Genomic DNA, 17,364 nt, shown 5'->3' with positions numbered 1-17,364 from the left:
CCGGCTATATTTTTGGCTACTGACTCTGGTGATAAGAATCATAACCATAAATCTTAGGTACATTTTGATATAGACGTTCTCCTTCTGAGCAACCTTGGAACATGGCTCATAATGGGGATTAACTACTGGTGTTCTTGGAGATGGAAGACCTGATTTCAGGCTAATAGGTTCTTGTCCAGTCAATGAGGCCTGACACAATCTCGGTGTGTATTATAGAGCTCTTTTATGTCTGAACATGCCAGATTTGCAGTGCTCGAATGAATTCAAACAGATCAAATCCGACCTTATCGCTTGACTGTTTGGTGGTCTCAACAGACTTGGTTTGACGGTTTGATCAAATGCTTGATTGATTTGATACAATTACCTAATAGAGAAGTTAACGAAGCCATAATGAAGTCTCCGACGGTTGTTAACTTACATTTCTTGGAGTTGGAAGTGCGTATCCCACTCAATCCTACTCCCTGACATACAACTGACCCCCAAGTGTAATTGAACCGTCTCGCAGCTATTTCTAGAGCCGCTGGAGTCTCTCCAGCGTATCGGGGGCAAAGTCGACTGAGCGTTGGGAAAGTCTTGCGATGTAAAATTCACCATTTGACGGGGCCATTGATGGGCTGGGCAATAGTCTGGCGATAGTATTGATCCAGATTTAAGGGCGGTTAAATTTCACAAGCTTCTTTAAGATAAAACCACATCCCCATTCTTTTTCGATTCGATAAAAATATTCCTTTTAATCATTGGGGAACTGTGACTTGCGAACTGCCCACATTGTCGTAGCAAAGGCAGCGTAATCCTGTAAGTCAGTTACAATGAGACCATGCGCGAATATATAAGATCTTACATGAATCGAACTGATACACGGGGTTGCCACGATAATGATTGCTCTCTTTGGGAGAGTTTTCTTCAACGCCCCCTTATGCCACCAGTGTTGCATATTCGTAACCCGCCATGCTTCACCAGACATAGTGATCTTGAAAGCCTGACTCTATACGACATTTTACGTAATGACAGGTTCAAATCAATGCCGATGCTTTCGCTCGGCTGTGGCTCTTTTGGCCAGACCCAATCAAGTCCATTCAGCCTCACCTCTTTCCAACACTTAGCACATTCATAATGTGTAAGTTGCCAAGAATCGAGACTAACTTGGCAAAGAAGTAGTCAAACTCAAGCACGAGTTGAAGCAAGAGAAAGGGCATTCTGGTCATCCTCCCCCTATAACCAAATGGAATTATAGAGTTACCCAGCTCCTGGAATTGGTCTCATCCAGCACAACACTACTCATGTTGACAGTATGAGGGGGGAAATGATCGATCTTATATACTTTTCACCTTTGGCTAGGTATATTTATGATCCCGTTCTAGCCACTGGTTAGCAGTATGTAATTTCAGCACTGAAAAACAGTCACTAGAACAAGGAGCTACTGCACTTAATCACGAAAAATGCGATGGGTAAGATGAGTAAATTGAAGATAATGTTTGGCCTGAGATCTCTCATATGTGATTTTCCTAACTGAAGGGACTACTCAGATTTTATGCCCCAAAAGCCGCAAGATTGGATAATTTTGTTAACGGTAAAAATATATAAAGATGATTAGAAGCTTCTGTCAAAGAAGCCACACTCGTGTGCAGTCCTTTCCCGACAATACACTACAGGTAGAGGAGGAATCAAGCTCGATGGGCCATACCAGTCTGCAGCATCATATAGCCAGCCTAGAGTGATTCTGTTGAGGGGCAGTTGAGAAGTGCACTGGCCAAGACAGCAGCTTCCATTATCCGGATAAAGTGGTAAAAACAAATCCGACAGAGGGCGTACCAGCTGCCCTCTCCATCTCTGACATATAGTATAGCTAGGAGAATGTGCGCAATATCTAAAATGATACTACCGGGTATTTTAAGTCCTGAATGTCACTTTGAATGGCAGCCTTGCTCATATCACCTGCTGGTTTGAACATCGCACTGAGTGAGATCTACCAGAATGACTCAAATGCGAAGCAACTTAGAGAATGATTCCCAGAGGAAACATCGTCAAGGTTGTTTGTTAGTGTACAGCACTTGATTTGGGAAACGGCATGCTTGGGCACCTTGAATTGCATGTAGAAGTTCGAGAAGTTTGACGCAATCGTTGTACTTTTACTATTATGAGTCTATTGCTCTTGGTGATACTGACCAAACGTCCTTGTATGCTGTTCAATACCCTGTAAAAATGCTCTCAACATTATTTATTCTTAGTAAAATAAAACCTTCCCATGGAAAACTAAGGCTGCTTTGTGGAAGTACAGTATTATTTGTTCTACACCACCTCATCATGCATACTTTGTCCCCAACCGACACACAGACTGACGAAAGATACTATCAAAGAAGCTAAGTTGTGATTTCGAGTTGTTCAGAAATTTCTTCAGACGTTACCAAATTCAAAACTAAGCTTGTATGAGCTATCTATCGAAGGAACTGACCCATACACTGCCCCAGGGCCAGGTCAGAGATCGAATCGAGATGCCAAGATATTGTGGCGGGAGCAGAGAGTAAGCATTGTTTATAACAAGGCCAAGCTTTTCGCCTTACACAGAAATTTAGTTTTTGTACTGGCATAAAGTAATAAACTTGGTGTTGTTGGCTCTAGGGTTAACAGCTCACTGTTGACATGGGCGGAGATATGATGCCGGTGTCCATGGAGACGTGAGGATATAACCCTTGTATTACCAGTCTTGATAGGGTATCCGACCAGAAGACCATTGCTCCAATCCTTCCAGACGGGTTTCCTGTACATCATACACACTCCGCCCTATCATTCTAATTCCTCACCTCAAGCTAGGCATGTGAGCTCCAGCCGTAACAATGATTCAAGGCCACATCTCGTACATAGTCGACGATCGGCGCTTTTTCGCCGAAGTGAAAACGCAAGGCTTAATCACAAAAGAGCAGCACCGCACTTTGAAGGTGATGGATTGTCCCAAACGCCACAATATGCTAACCAGTTGTACACTCGAATATACACGTCTTAAATGTTACACAGCCAATTGGCGATTTAGACGAACTTTCCCGAGGGATTCTCCTGAGTCCACATATCCTTGATTTCTATCGCATCACAATGTCAACGACAGCCCCTCACATGGATCGGAAGGGAGATGCTTACTGTTCATGCAGTTTGGACATATGACGTGCTGCCTCTTGGTATGGCCGCAAGCCGGGCACTTGCACAGAGACTTGACATCCTGTAACGCCTTTCCAGCCATCTGCCTGTGTCTCTTCTTCGAGTGAGAGGTCTTCTTCTTGGGCACTGCCCGCAGGATAGACTCCCAGATGCCACCAAGCCACGCGGGGATGTTGAGATGGACTGCGGGAAGGGCGAAGGATAGCGTAGGGAGAACAGGTTGGATGAGCTGGCGCGTGTAGAGAGAGAATATCCTCGTGGATCGGAATATAGTTGGCGAGGAGATCTGGGGGAGAATGCGCAGGGGCTGCGCGGTCATCGCAACGGCGGCCATTTTTCTTTGAAGACGGATCGGCTCGAGCTCGTTTCGAAGAGGATATTCGGAAGTGGTATTTGTTGTCGAGGCGAAAGCGCGCGACTTCTAAAAGCAGTGAATTGAGCGCCTTGTTCGGGAACAAGGGTCGTCAGTCTCAGTCTGTGGCTGGTCGTTGATGTTGGTGTCACGGCAGCAGCGCACCAATTCTCACATCACAATCTGACGACGAGGCTCAAGCTTCATCGTTCCCTTCCGAGCCGGAAAAAAATGACTTGCGGCCGGGGAGCTGTCAATTGAGATCGCTAGCCAATCATAGCTTGGCTAGCGCACAGACGCGTCTCAACCAATCAACACGATGAGGACCCCTTTCCCCCTTTCCCTCCTCAACCCCTGTACGCTCCCTGCAGGGAAATTATTGTTTGCTGGAGGTGGAAGGAACAACCTATTAGCTGCAGCCAACGGCCAGTGCCTGACTGAAAGACACGGGGGGACGGAACAGCAGAGCAAGTGCCAGCACAGAAATTACCCTTCACCGGCTCCTTGTCCTTCGAAACATCCTCCAACCTCGTGATCTTCTCTTCTCTCCCTGCCCACCGCTTTTCCGACCCTCGACTCGGCCCCAATCGAGACTCGATTACCTTTCTTGGAATACAGGAAACGTATCTCACTTTCACTCCTTACCTCTAACACACCACTCTCGTTCCGAGCGGAAAACCTGTCACCATGGCGCAGGCCTCCACCATTTACCCCCAGTCCCACGTCGGTTTCGACAGCATCACGTCCCAGATCGAGAAGAAGCTGTTGAAGCGTGGCTTCCAGTTCAACGTCATCTGTGTCGGTGAGTCTCCCCCTTGAATTGTCCCCGCGCTGGCCCCAAGGGCTGGCGTGCCCGCCATATCGCGTCGGCAGTTGACTGACTGGGTCTTGGGTGTTCCGCATTATAGGCCAGACGGGTTTGGGCAAGTCCACCCTGATCAACACCATCTTCGCCTCCCACCTTATCGATTCTAAGGGTCGCCTGTTGCCCGACGAGCCCGTTCGCTCTACCACCGAGATCCAGGCTGTGTCTCACAACATTGAGGAGAATGGCGTCCGTCTGCGCCTGAACATCGTCGACACCCCCGGCTACGGCGACCTGGTCAACAACGACCGCTGCTGGGACCCCATCGTCAAGTACATCAAGGACCAACACTCCGCTTACTTGCGAAAGGAGCTCACTGCCCAGCGTGAACGCTACATCCAAGATACCCGCATTCACTGCTGTCTCTTCTTCATCCAGCCCTCAGGCCACTCCCTCAAGCCTATCGACATTGTCGTTCTGAAGAAGCTGTCCGATGTTGTCAACGTTGTTCCTGTCATTGCCAAGTCCGACACTCTCACTCTCGAGGAGCGCCTTGAGTTCAAGGAGCGTATCAAGGAGGAATTCGCGTTCCACAACCTCAAGATGTACCCGTACGATAACGAGGAGTTTGACGACGAGGAGCGCGTCTTGAACACCCAGATCAAGGTGCGTAGTGTCCATTAGATATCGCATACTTTAGTCACTAACAAACACGTAGGATCTTATCCCCTTCGCTGTTGTTGGCTCTGAGAAGTCCATCATCGTCAACGGCAAGCAGGTCCGCGGCCGCCAGAACCGCTGGGGTGTCATCAACGTCGAGGATGAGAACCACTGCGAGTTCACCTACCTCAGGAACTTCCTGCTCCGCACCCACCTCCAGGATCTTATTGAGACCACATCTCAGATCCATTACGAGACCTTCCGTGCTAAGCAGCTCCTGGCCCTCAAGGAGAGCAGCGCACACGGTGGTGGTAGCAGACCCATCAGCCCTGCCGCCGACCGGGAAATTAGCCGGAGCTCTCAACGAATGACCATGAACGGATACTAGTTGACGGATATCCCCACCCGCGCACTCGAGGAGCCAGACGGCAATGATATTCTTGGGCGGCCGGATTTTCTGATGACTTTTCAATCTCATGGTGTTATGCGCAGACAAAAAGAAGGCACGGCACGGCCTCAACAGCAAGCGAGAGCTGCTTCGACCAATAATTACAAGGGAAGGAGCGGCTGCTATTTCCATGGGAAGCCATGGGGGAAGTTTGCATGGGAAGAATGAAGATGCCGGCGTGGCACACGGATATAAGTCATACCCCCTCAGGCCCTGTGGTCGTTGTTTAAGTACTTGTGCTGGCGAAATAGTCCATTATTCCCCCTTTTCCATCTTACAGCTGGATGCACTTTTTCTGTTTTCTTATTTCGCTTTTAAGCAGCACCTTCAGCTCGACTTCACTTTTTTCTTCTTACGTTTTAATCCATTCGTACTCTAATAGAGAGTTCGTTTCGATACCTCAAGGAATACACCTGACATGGCTTATGACTTTGGTTCGATCCCGTTCGCCTAATAATGTGACACTTTGTATCTTCAAATGGAACATAATTCTGCCAGTCAAGGCTCTATAAGAAATGCTTTTGAAGTCTAGAAATGCATACACAAAGACCGCCTTGCTATGTCGAAGAAACCCGCAAAAAAGTTCTTCTATCCTGAATACGGTATTCAGTTCCCAACGCCTCGGTATGTACCCCGCCAGCCCGTGTCCGTCTCTAGCCCTATTTTATCCTCTCCGCTCTCTAGATGCCCGCCTTGCTGCCCCTTTCAGTTTAGGAGGACTTGTAGACAAAGTCCTCGAGAGCCTTGTAGGCCTTCTCAAGGTCGTCGTTAACGATGGTGATGTCGTGGACGCCGGGGGTCTTGGCGAAGTCGAGCTCAACCTTGGCCTGGGAAAGGCGCTTCTGGATGCTCTCCTCCTTCTCGGTGCCGCGACCGCGGAGGCGCTTCTCGAGCTCCTCCTCAGAAGGCGGCGCGATGAAGACGTAGCGGGCGGAAATCGACGACTTCTTGATCTGCTTGACGCCCTGTATTTTCATGGTCAGCGTGTCCCTCCTGTCATGCTCATGCTCCAATTAAGATCCCCATGGGGATGGGGAGAGGGGGTGGGGGGAGCGGTTCGTATTACCTCCATCTCAATGTCGAGCACAACGACCTTGCCCTTGGCGGACTGCTCCTCGATGGTGGCCTTGGAGGTGCCGTAGGCGTTGCTGCCGAAGGTGGCGTGCTCGACGAAGCCGTCCTTGGCGACGAGATCGTCAAAGGCCTCGCGGGTCACGAAGTGGTAGTCGACGCCATCCTGCTCACCAGGTCGCGGGGCGCGGGTGGTGTGGCTCACGGAGAGGGCAAAGGTGTCCGGGTGGCGCTCGAAGAGCAGCTTGTACAGAGTTCCCTTACCGACGCCCGAAGGGCCGGAGATTACGAGGGGACGACGGTCGGAGGGGAGGGCTTTTTTGGGGGCGGGCGTCTTGTCAGCTTTTTGTGTCTGGCGTCTTCATCTTCTTCTCTTTTTCTGTGTATTTTGCTTTTTGCAATTTCATAACGTTTGAGAGGCGGTAGGAAACTCTCAAGGAAAACAGGATTACGAGGTATCTACAAAATTACAGGCCAGACGAAACAGATGAAAGCTAAACTTACTGGGAGCCATTGTGCGCGTAAAAGATCTCTGGAAGAGGGAGACGGTCACTGGAGGTTGTCGTGAGATGGCGCGGGCAAGCGGTCGGAGGCGGGGCAGCAGCAGCATATGGAAACCCGGAGGAGGGAAATCGAGGGGAGGCGCAAGGTTTCAAAGGTCCCACGGATTCGGGGACGGAGGGGCTGGCGGGCGGGCGGTCAGTCACCGCATACGGAGGAGTCACTGAGGGTCGTGGAGGGGGAGGCCATCAAATTATGCTGTGGCACATTCCATCCCTTGGGTACCTGACGGCTACGTACCCTACCCCTTTGGGTTGTGGTGGGTGGGGTGGCTGGCGCTGGGCGCTGGCGCTACTCTGGTTTAATGCCGGCAGAATTCGAGATGCCGCTGAAGATCTCACGGAACGTTGAGTCAGCAAGCGGTGAGCTGGAAGCAGCGATCTTACATCTCAACCGGCGGTTTGTGCAATTTACCGTGAACAAGGATTAGATATGCCAGGGTGATTTTGGCTGGCCAATTTTGGTGCTTTTGGAACTGCACCAACACAATGCACAATTGCGTAGTCTAAGATTGCCTTCTAACGAAAACAAACCGAGAAACAGCTACTTTTTGAGTAACTTTCATTCGAATAGCGGTAGCGAGGTTTGAGGCAATGGGCCATTTACAATTTGAACACTGGGCCGTAGCATGGAACATATCTGGAGGCGACTGGGTAGTAGGGTGAAATGATGTATTATTAGAAAAACTAAGTAGGAAGTAGATATCTTGGCTTATTAAAGCTCTAGTATCTCAAGACTACATCCTTGTAGACCATCATTCACCAAGCGGGAAGTTTCCTTTGGCGTAAGGACTATATAATTGCAACTTTTTAATGGCGTTTTTGCGTTTATTCAAGTAATACACAAACTGCGGGGAATCTATGCTGCCGAAAAGAAATCAAGTCATAACCTCCAAGCTGTACTACTGCACTATTAATCCAAGCACAACATCATGCGTACTCCTAAAAGCTTTACAAGAAAAGAAGGGCAAGAAGAGGGGCGGCAATGGCCATGAACGCGGGACGGAGGGCGACGCCAGCGTTCTTGCTGTCGGGGTTGCTGGAGGAAGAAGCAGTAGCGGCAGCGCCGGAGGCAGTGGCGGCCTGGGTGGAGCCGGCGGTGTTGGTGCCAGGAGTGTTGGTGTCGCTATCGGCAAGAGGGGAGACGGCAAGGTTGGTGAGCTCGGTCTTGCCGTCAGAGCTGAGGACCTTGTACTTGACCTTCCAGTCGGAGATGCTGATGATCTTGCCAGAAGGCTTGTTCTTGATGCCGTTCTTGATCAGATCGTCGCCACCGGGAGGAACAACGGGCAGGGTGAAGTTGTTGTTGAAGCCCTTCTCCTTGATGAGAGAAGAGTCGCACTTGGGGGGCTTAGGGGCGTTGGTGGGAGCCTTGGTGGCCTGGAGGGTCTTGAAGTCGACCTTCTTGTACTGGGCGGCCAGGTTCTCGTAGTCGACCAAGAGCTGAACAGACTTATCGGAGTTGACCTTGACGAGGCCGTAGTTGTTCGCCTCCTGGCTGTACTCGTAGACCAGGCCGCCAGAGAAGAGGCCGTTCATGTCGCTGCCGTAGATGGACTGGATCTCAGTGAAGACACGAGGGGTAACCTCGTTGCAGCCAAATTCGGAGAAGAAGACGGGGACGGAAGTGTCCTTCAGACTGGACACGAGTTGGTCGTAGGTGGACTTCTTGAAGTCAGAATCACCGCACCACGAGTAGGAGTTGAGGCCGAAGAGGTCGACACGGCTGGGGTCCTTCTCGTCACCGTTCTCGGCGCACTGCAGGTAGTTCCAGGAGTCGACGAGAATTGAGCGGACGTCGGCGGCGGAGTAACCGACGGGGATGGTACGGTCGGAGTGCTTGGAAATGTAGTTCTTCAAGTCACGAGTGATGGCGCGCAGGTAAGGGGGGACATCCTTGGCGGTCTCGACGTTGTTCATGACCTCGTTGCCGGAGAAGAAGGCAAGGGTGTTGGGGTAGCTCTTGAAAGCCTCAACAACGGCAAAGGTGCGGTTCATGTAGGCGGCGTAGTAGCTGGTCCAGGGCTCGAAGCTGGTGATACTCTCGCCGACGAGGGGAGAGTTGACGTCGATGATCATGTACATGCCAGCGGCATTGAAAATGGAGGCGCAAGCATCGTGGTTCAGGTTAGGGTCCAGGTTGTAGACGCGAATGGCGTTGGCGCCAAGGCGCTGAAGCAGGGCGGCATCACGCATGCACACATCGCCGTCGCTAAGAGGGTCCTTGCCGTGCTTGGGGTCGTAACCAGCGCTGCCACCAATCTGGTAGTCAACACCAACAATCTGGAATCTCTCGCCACTGGGGTTAACGAAAGAGTTGCCCTGGACGGTAAGAGGCTTGACGGCAGCAGCCAAGGTCGCACTCAGTGCGACGAGAGTAGCTTGAACCTAAGAGAACGCAATACGGTTAGATTAGAGTTGGGCGTTCTGCATATGGACGCAGGGAGATAAATTGAGGCAGCAAATGGAGAGGACGATCGACAAGAATGAGGCGTTGTGAGCTTGCAGGTTCCGGATGACGGGGTTGGCTCTCCACAAAACACAAGTAAAGATGTCTCGCGCCCCCATGTCGTCGCAACGCCCAGTGGCTGCAGATGACAAGCCTCTCCGGGTTGAAAGACCAAACCAACAGGAAGGGATAGCAAACATAACAGGCCGGGACTATACTTACAAGCATGTTTGTAAAACGCACAGGATTATTTCAACCTGGTTCTTGTGTTGTCTTGGGAAGAAGTCGAGTAATTAGACGCTCTGTAGTAGAGGTCGTTCGCTAGTGCGAATTCCAAAGGAATGACGAGAATATGAGGGTAGGTATGGAGGAATCCAAGAGGAGGCACAGACAGAGAAATGAGACAGTGGAAGGACAAAAGAGTAAACAGACCTTCCGCGAGATTGGTGGGTGAAATGAGTGAGTGACAAGAAACGAAGAATGGGCAGCGAGAGCCGGGATGTTCGGTGCTCTTCACTCACACTGCGTGGTTTGACGTTGGGGAAGGATTTCGTAACGATAAAAATAAATAATAAAAAAGAGGATGGACGAGGCGAGGAATAAAAGAGAGAAGAAGGGAAGAGGCACCAACAAGAATAGGTCGAATCGTGACATGTAAATTAAAAATGGGAAAGGCAACTGATGGCTCCCGCCAGCTGGATACGATGCTCAGCGAATTTGTCTCATCTTGGCCTAGCGTCACACATCATCTCCAGCCTACCTTCCCTCACAGACTGGATACGTCCGACTTTCACGGCCATCCAACCTATCTTTTCACATATGGGTCCGTGGACACGGCGGCGACTTTTACCTCGTTTGCCGCAGCTTTTCGCCCGTCAGGTCAGTCGTCTCAACTTCTCTTGCATACCCGGCTATTGGCTGCCGCTGGGCCACCTGCAGTTTCCCTTCCCTCCACCACCACCACCTATTATCGCCCCCCTTTTTATACGGATACTTGCCGACTTTCCCTTGCATTAGATCTATACCTTCGTCTTAGCCTCGCCGTCACTCCCGTAGCGTGTCACTATTGCCTTAGGTCCCTCTTTGCCTCTTTTACCGGACGTCGTTTCGTCAGTTAATTGCCCCTTCACACGCCAGACACAAACAGTCAGAACCGTCACATACTCTGCCAACAACACAGACACTGCCTCCCGGGATCTCAACTTCTGAGGCAAGGCCGTCTTCAACAGCGACAGGGCTGGGGCCCGTATCAGAGTGGAGGGGCCTCTTCCCCTCTCTTTTCTTGTGGTACGGATATATCCCGCCACTCTCGCTTCTCTATTGCTTCTTTTTCGCGTGCAGCGTCACAGGGGCTTTTGGCCGAGCAGAGGAGCCAACAACCTAGAACGGATGGATGGGATGGCTCGGGCAACGCGCTGGTCCGGGCTGCCCGCTGGGTAATGCAATGGGTGATGGGTGCTGACTAGTTGCTCACCCTCTTGTTCTGTCCTGCATGTTGTGAAAGCTTGGCTACATACCTAATTACACTGCCCCTGTCTCAACTAATCTCTCTCGCAGTTCTTTCTCTATTGAAGCCCTCGTTTATCTGCAGGTCTAGTATGCATCCCCGTTTGTTCTACTATGTAGCCTTCTGTGTCTTCACCTGGGAACGGACGATGTGCACCCTCCCAACATCTGTCCGTTTATTTATCCGCCCATGGTCCCTGATCGCAGCTAGGTTCTGAACTATTGATTTTCTCCGACTTCAGACCAACTTGCAGAGAAGAGCCTTCCCCGTTCTCCTTCGAAACACTATGAGACACTATGAGCAAACTTTTTAGGACAATGCGCAGGCTAAGCAAGACCGGGGGAGGGGACAAGACAGCTCCGAGTGATTGACGACACAGGCGAACGACACAATAGCAGTCACAAAACCAACCAGCCCAAAGAGAATCCGATATTTCTTCCTTCAAATGGTGTCATAGGTGCCCCCTGTCACCAGGGTCGGCCTGCATGCCCCTCTTTGTCATTCCATCCGACTCTCAGACAACCCGCTGTCTTCACAACTCTCTTCCATTGTTTGTTGCAGGTTGCTGAGTTTCTTTGTCCAGAGCACTTGAAACCACGTGAACCCCCCTTTTGACTTTTAGGCTGTGTTAGTGGAAATTGCGAAGCCTCAATGGTGTTGAAATGCGGCATAGCCATATTCACAAGCTCGATCAGCCACGCCGGTCGCTAGACCGAGCCGCAACGAACAAAAACCCAAATCCAGGGCACACTTCATGCAGTCTGCCTCCCACCCCTTCCCAGTTCGTTCTGCTGTCAGGTACGAGTGGCACCCTATCGCTCAAGCCTTACCACCATTGGAAAGGACCGCGGAAAACCTCGTGTGTGCCGAGGAGCCGTAAAACAGAAAATCCCCGCAAAGTGCCCAATCCCTCCCTCATCACCTGTGCTGAACGATTATGACTGGCTCCATTCAGATGAGCGCCAGCATCGTATTCGACCAGGGATCTTCTCTACTTTGTTAATTTTTTTTTTTGCCCTAATGACCTCTGAGTTGGGTGGGCATCAGGCTCCCTCATGATTGTGATGGACTTTGTATCCCACTTTTGGCCCTTAACAAATTACACAAGAGAGTGAGATAGGCGGGCCCCATTTTGAGGGTCATTTCAATGGGCCCTGGACTGGCATGCCACTTCCGACCCGTGTCGGCTCCGAAGGCGCCTATTCCAAAATCACACTCGCCGTCACATCCGTCTTCCGTTCCATCCACCTGGCCGGGTCGAGAAACATACAAACACATCTCCCCAGACGGCCACGTCACCTCAAGATGCACATCCCGGGGCTAGCTCCGATAGATGAGATATAATAAGCCATCTGTGCCACCTTCTTTGCCGTATCCCGAACACTGCCTCTATGCTGTGAAATGTAATCACCATGTACTTTTCTACTCGAACGATCGTCGACACATAATTGGTTCAATCTTGGCAAACCATTTGCCATGTTTGCCGCGCAGTCTGCCTCTTGATGGGAGGAGCAGCTATGGTCGAGCGCTGTCCTAGTCCACCACGAAAATTGAGGTGCTATCCAATATACTGCCGTGGGCCAAGGCTAGGCTATTCAGCAAGCCATTCGCCAACGAGGCCTGTCATATGCTTGCCTGCCGCATGTTTATCTTTCTTTTTCCGTGCAGAACGACTAGAAGACCTGCGTCATGTCGTCGTCACAGATGACCGCGGCTGAGCTACTTCGGCATGTTCGTCCCGCCAAGAGCTACATCGAAGGGATCAGAGCTCCAGAGACTTCCAGTAAGAACCCCCCGAGTCCCTTCATGGGCCGCAATCCATGTCCTCCATCTTGCGAGGAGGAAGTCATGTGGTAGCCGCGATCTTCTGCGGATTTCTACCCTGATAAAGCCGACTTGCTGTAACCGACCTCTGTTTTCGTTTCGTAGAATGGGTTGAAAGCAGCAAGACACCACAAAGCCTTGTAGCTATCGCCATGTGCCACCCTCATAGGAAAGGCTTCAGCTTGGCAATGGTTGTTTCTGAAACCGTCTCCCATCAAGCTCAGGAGACACTTTCGTCGTCCCGACACTATCTATCTATCCTCTTTCGCCCTGTGGTCATAGACTCGTACCATCGAAGAAACTCTGTATTGCTTTCGGCGCCATTATACGAATTTGTGAAATGAATACCTGGAATATACTCTCCTGATCAAGAACTGTTCGAGCAGGCCAAGAAAAACAGCTTATTCTACTGTCGTGACTAACTCAGCACATGTGATCAACTTCTATGATGCCGATTTTTGTTTTTGTCATTGCCAAAACATCTTGGGCGCGGTCCTGTTCATCTTCGACAAGTTCATGCGGCATCAAAAGATATTGGACTACCGGCCCGTTAAGATATGTCGTGCCACCATCTACATGGTCATGCCCGAACAAGGTGTTCCTACTGGAATATTGACTATTCCAAGAAAGAGCATGGCGTTCTACTACTACTCCGGGCATCCGCATTGACCTGTCTTGTGTTGCTGTCTTTGAATACTGCTCGACCTTATGGATGTACTATATACAGCGAATAGCCCACCATCCTCTGGCGAGGGCTTTCGTTGAGCTTGTGGTCATGTGCAATGGCAACATTCACGAACAGAATGCATCATTTCACCAGGCTTGAAATGCTGAGTATTGAAACATTCACTAACAATGGCACCAGGCACATAAAACCGAACCATTATTGGTAACCGCAGTCAACATCACATTATCGAGCGTCTAATTATTTGCTCATCTGATCGTCGACCATGCCCTCCATACATACGATACAAGGACCCGACCCTCGACTTCCCGTCAAAGGTATTGTGCACCAGCCGTCATAAACACCGTAAACTTGCAAGCGTACAAGAAAGTGGGCAAGATGCCGTCTCAAGCACCAGGCAAACTTCCTTTCGTCTAACCCTTGATACTTGACTAGCATCATTCCCACCGCCACATTTATAATTCACCACCTTAACCCTGGAACTCCTGAACACCGCTCTCCTCCCACTTGCCGGGGACAAGAGCCAGAGGCACGATACCGGAAACGTGCATCTCGGGACCGAAGATCTTGGCGTTGAGACCAAGCTCCTGAGTCGCCGCCTTCATGTTCTTAAGACCCTCCTGGTAGTTGGGGCCAGCACGACGGACCCAGATCTGGGCGTTGTGCTCGTTGAGCTGCTTAGCGTAGTCACGGAGCGCCCTGATGACACCCTTGAATGTGCTGGCGACGTTGGTGAAGTTGGCAATACCACCACCAATGAACAGGACCTTGCCCTGCTCGCTCACGGGTGCGCGGAGCATAAGATCCAGGACGGTGCGGGCGTAGTGGTAGGTCTGGGACTCGGTGGGGGCACCAGAGTATTCACCGTAGTTGGCAAGCTCATCGGCGAAACCAGCAGAGGCAATGGCATCAGCGTAGACGACGGAGGCACCACCACCGGCAACGAGAGTCCAGATACGTCCGTTGGGGTTGAGGACAGTAAGTTTGAGGGAGGCACCAGTCTTGGCGTCAAGGTCGGCAATGTAAGCCTCCTCCTTGGTCAGTTCACGTCCGAAAGGAGCGGGGAACTCCATCGGGGGGCCAGCGTCGATGTTGACCTTCTCGCCGTTGGCGGATGCAACGTTGGTCAGGCCGAGAGCACCGGGGGAGCGGGCAATGGCCCACTTAACACCGCACTCGAAATCGGCGGTCTGGTCAAGCTTGGCGGCAAGATCCAGAAAGTGCACGGAGGCGGAGGTGGCATCCTCGTTGGGGATAACAACGAGGGGGTTAATCTCGAGGTAGGTGAACTGGCAGTCGACGTAGACAGCGTACAGGCGGCTGATGAAGTCAACCAGAACGTTGTGAACACCCTTAGGAACCTTCTTCAAAAGAGTGGCAGCGATCTCATCGTTGGAAGGGTATTGTGAGAGGTCGACGGGGATCAAGAGCTTCTCAGCCTTGGCGTCAACATCACCAACATCAACACCACCCTCGTGGGTGAAGAGAATCCAGTCGCCCTATCATCATCAAATATTAGCAACGCCGTTATGAAATTAAAATGTGTTGAAGGTTGAGGTGTTGTGGCTGCTGCGTGCATACGGGACTACTCCAAGCGGCATGGGTGGACGGAGTAGGACGGGTCACTGTCCTCGTCTCGTGGCATCCGTTCGTCCGGTTCGGGTGGAAAATTACCGGAAAAGGCAGTCCAGTGGCCGGAATCCACTTATTTGACCCATGGGCAGGAATTGCCATAAAGCATGCAAATTCCTTCCAAAGTTGCCAACAGAGTTTTTTTTCCTCTTGCCCTTCACTTTCAGCTGCCGACAAGTCGACTTTGCTAAGTTGTGTGGGTGTGATGATATTCACGGCTCACCAATGGACTGCCCACACTCCTTGGACCCCGCCTTCAGAATTGGAGAACGACGACCCGCTCAGTACCACCCACACGCAGCGGCAGCCAGCAAACAAACAGAAAAACAGCTCAGGAAATATCGGCAACTTACATCTCTGACGGACATGATGTTGATGTAGTACTCGGTGTCTTGAGGGTGGGGAACGAAGGGCTCAACGAGGAACTGACGGAGGACACCGGTGGTGTGCTCAACCTGTTGCTCCTTGCCGGCACGCTCAGCAATCCAGGCTCTGGCCTCAGCCCAGGTCTTGTTAAGGGCCAGGAGACCGCTCTTGCCACGGCGCTTGATCAATTGGTCGGGCTTCGCGACGAACTTGGCACCAGCCTGGAGAACCCAGGGGTAGGTGACCTCAGCCTGGTTCAGGACATCCTCAACGTTGGCATCCTCGGGGAAGTGCAGAGAGCACAACCTGGGGGGAGGGTTGTGCTTGGAGGGAGTAGGAAGAGGAGTGGGCTTGATGACAGGGGCGCGAGTGAGGTGGTAGTTGAGGATGGCCTTGCCGTCGGCCTCGAGAATGGACTTGGCGGACATTCTGGCGGTTGAGAGGTAAGAAAGATGGTGAGGGTTCTTTGGTGTTCTTTTCCCTGCTTATTATTGCCTGGATTGAAAGCGGAATCGTCAGCAATTGCTTCGGGAATCGGAGTGTATTTGTGAGGACGTCGAAAAGTCGCAAAGGTCTGATGCCGTTGGCCGCAAGAGTTTTGAGCTGAGCTCAAGGGTGGGCAAAGGGCGCTTTTTGCTTGTTTGGTGGGCAAGTGACACCGCAAGCGGAAGACGCAAAGCACTCGAATTGAGCTTGGAGGGGGGTGGGCTAGTTGGGCCCCAGGTGGGATGGAGACACGGCGGCGGCGGCACTGGGATTGCAACTGGGAAATTGGGAACGGGGCGACGACATACCGAAGAGAGCACGAGAGCAAAAGCACCGGGCGACGAAGTCGAAGTCTGGGAAGAGGTTGAAGAAGTCCTGAGATCAAGTGAGAGTCAGGAAACAAGGTCGAGTCGAGGCGAGCGGTGAGAGGAAGAAGAGAAGCGGCGACGTTGAAGGAGAAGTATGGATGGGGAGGGATGGAGTGGAAAGAAGGAGCTGCGGGAGGGAGAAGATCGTCAGCCTTTCACACAAAATTTTGGACTTGTCGAAGCTCTCAGGGATTATTTGTTGCTGGGAGAGAGTCGGCGAGGGGAGGGGAGAGGGGGAGGGGTGAGATGATGAGTGAAAGGTACATCATGGGGCAACAAGAGCGGTCCAGGTACCGACCGGGGGTGTGGGAAACCGGTGGATGGGTGGATTCACCTTTTGGAAGCTAGGGGACCACGCCAAAAAGTTTTGGGGTGTGAGAGTGGTACGTGCATACACAGGGTGGGGTTGGCGGCGGAGTGTGGCACTGTGGGAATCCCAGAGCTATGCAGCTTTAGCTTGCTCTTCGGAGGGAACAGAGGGGGAAATTATTTGGGGAGGTATTTTGGGCACTGATTTGTTTTGGGAAGTGGGTTGGGGGTGCGTGGTCTAAGCTCGAGGAGCTGCCCCTCGATGGTGCGGTGACCGAAAAGTTGCTGTACGCACAGAGGCGTCGGAAAAAGGAAGGAAAGGGGGAATCGAAATGGGGGCAAGTACCTGTACCTGCTTCTATTTTTTTGTTCCTTCTCTATTCTCCTCCTGGGTCTCGCCGAAGTTCTCGCGTGAGGAAAGGAAGGAAGGGGGAAGGCGGCAACAAAAAAAGAAAAAGTCTGGGGTGGAAGGTAGGCACTTGGTTGTTGAGAGGTTTAAGTGGACCTTGTCAATTCGTACCTTCTCAAGTCACTCACTGGATTCAATTTTGTGAGAGAATGCGGCAGGCCGGGAACGCAGCAGAACCAGGGCGGTAATTTTGCAGCAAGTGTTGGACCATTTTTTTTTTTTTAACCAAATGGATGCAACGCCAAAAAGCCCGCCGAAATTCGCAACGACGGGACCCGACGAG

The 17,364-nt window shown here is 51.4% G+C and overlaps 5 protein-coding genes across 5 annotated transcripts; 1 reads left to right on the top strand and 4 right to left on the bottom strand.

Annotated features, from left to right (window-relative positions):
* Window positions 1–3,024: 3,024 nt before the first annotated feature.
* On the bottom strand, window positions 3,025–3,484 carry CTRU02_203123 (54S ribosomal protein L32, mitochondrial; the record flags this gene model as incomplete). Its single annotated transcript, XM_070204145.1, has 2 exons — window positions 3,025–3,074; window positions 3,133–3,484. The coding sequence occupies 2 exons, from the start codon at window positions 3,482–3,484 to the stop codon at window positions 3,025–3,027; spliced, it is 402 nt and encodes a 133-aa protein (XP_070061908.1).
* A 705-nt stretch (window positions 3,485–4,189) lies between these two features.
* On the top strand, window positions 4,190–5,355 carry CTRU02_203122 (Septin-like protein; the record flags this gene model as incomplete). Its single annotated transcript, XM_036727201.1, has 3 exons — window positions 4,190–4,304; window positions 4,411–4,973; window positions 5,026–5,355. 3 exons carry the CDS (start codon window positions 4,190–4,192, stop codon window positions 5,353–5,355), a joined length of 1,008 nt encoding a protein of 335 aa, XP_036580995.1.
* A 770-nt stretch (window positions 5,356–6,125) lies between these two features.
* On the bottom strand, window positions 6,126–7,096 carry CTRU02_203121 (guanylate kinase; the record flags this gene model as incomplete). Its single annotated transcript, XM_070204144.1, has 3 exons — window positions 6,126–6,380; window positions 6,482–6,801; window positions 6,991–7,096. 3 exons carry the CDS (start codon window positions 7,094–7,096, stop codon window positions 6,126–6,128), a joined length of 681 nt encoding a protein of 226 aa, XP_070061907.1.
* A 901-nt stretch (window positions 7,097–7,997) lies between these two features.
* On the bottom strand, window positions 7,998–9,723 carry CTRU02_203120 (1,3-beta-glucanosyltransferase; the record flags this gene model as incomplete). Its single annotated transcript, XM_036727199.1, has 2 exons — window positions 7,998–9,434; window positions 9,718–9,723. 2 exons carry the CDS (start codon window positions 9,721–9,723, stop codon window positions 7,998–8,000), a joined length of 1,443 nt encoding a protein of 480 aa, XP_036580993.1.
* A 4,258-nt stretch (window positions 9,724–13,981) lies between these two features.
* On the bottom strand, window positions 13,982–15,937 carry CTRU02_203119 (putative ATP citrate lyase subunit; the record flags this gene model as incomplete). Its single annotated transcript, XM_036727198.1, has 2 exons — window positions 13,982–15,010; window positions 15,497–15,937. 2 exons carry the CDS (start codon window positions 15,935–15,937, stop codon window positions 13,982–13,984), a joined length of 1,470 nt encoding a protein of 489 aa, XP_036580992.1.
* Between the last annotated feature and the right edge of the window lie 1,427 nt (window positions 15,938–17,364).

This window comes from Colletotrichum truncatum, assembly GCF_014235925.2.
Source record: "Colletotrichum truncatum strain CMES1059 chromosome Unknown Contig_0002, whole genome shotgun sequence".
Taxonomy (NCBI): domain Eukaryota; kingdom Fungi; phylum Ascomycota; class Sordariomycetes; order Glomerellales; family Glomerellaceae; genus Colletotrichum; species Colletotrichum truncatum.
Note: the sequence above shows the minus strand (reverse complement) of the source record. Positions and strands in the feature narration are given on the sequence as shown.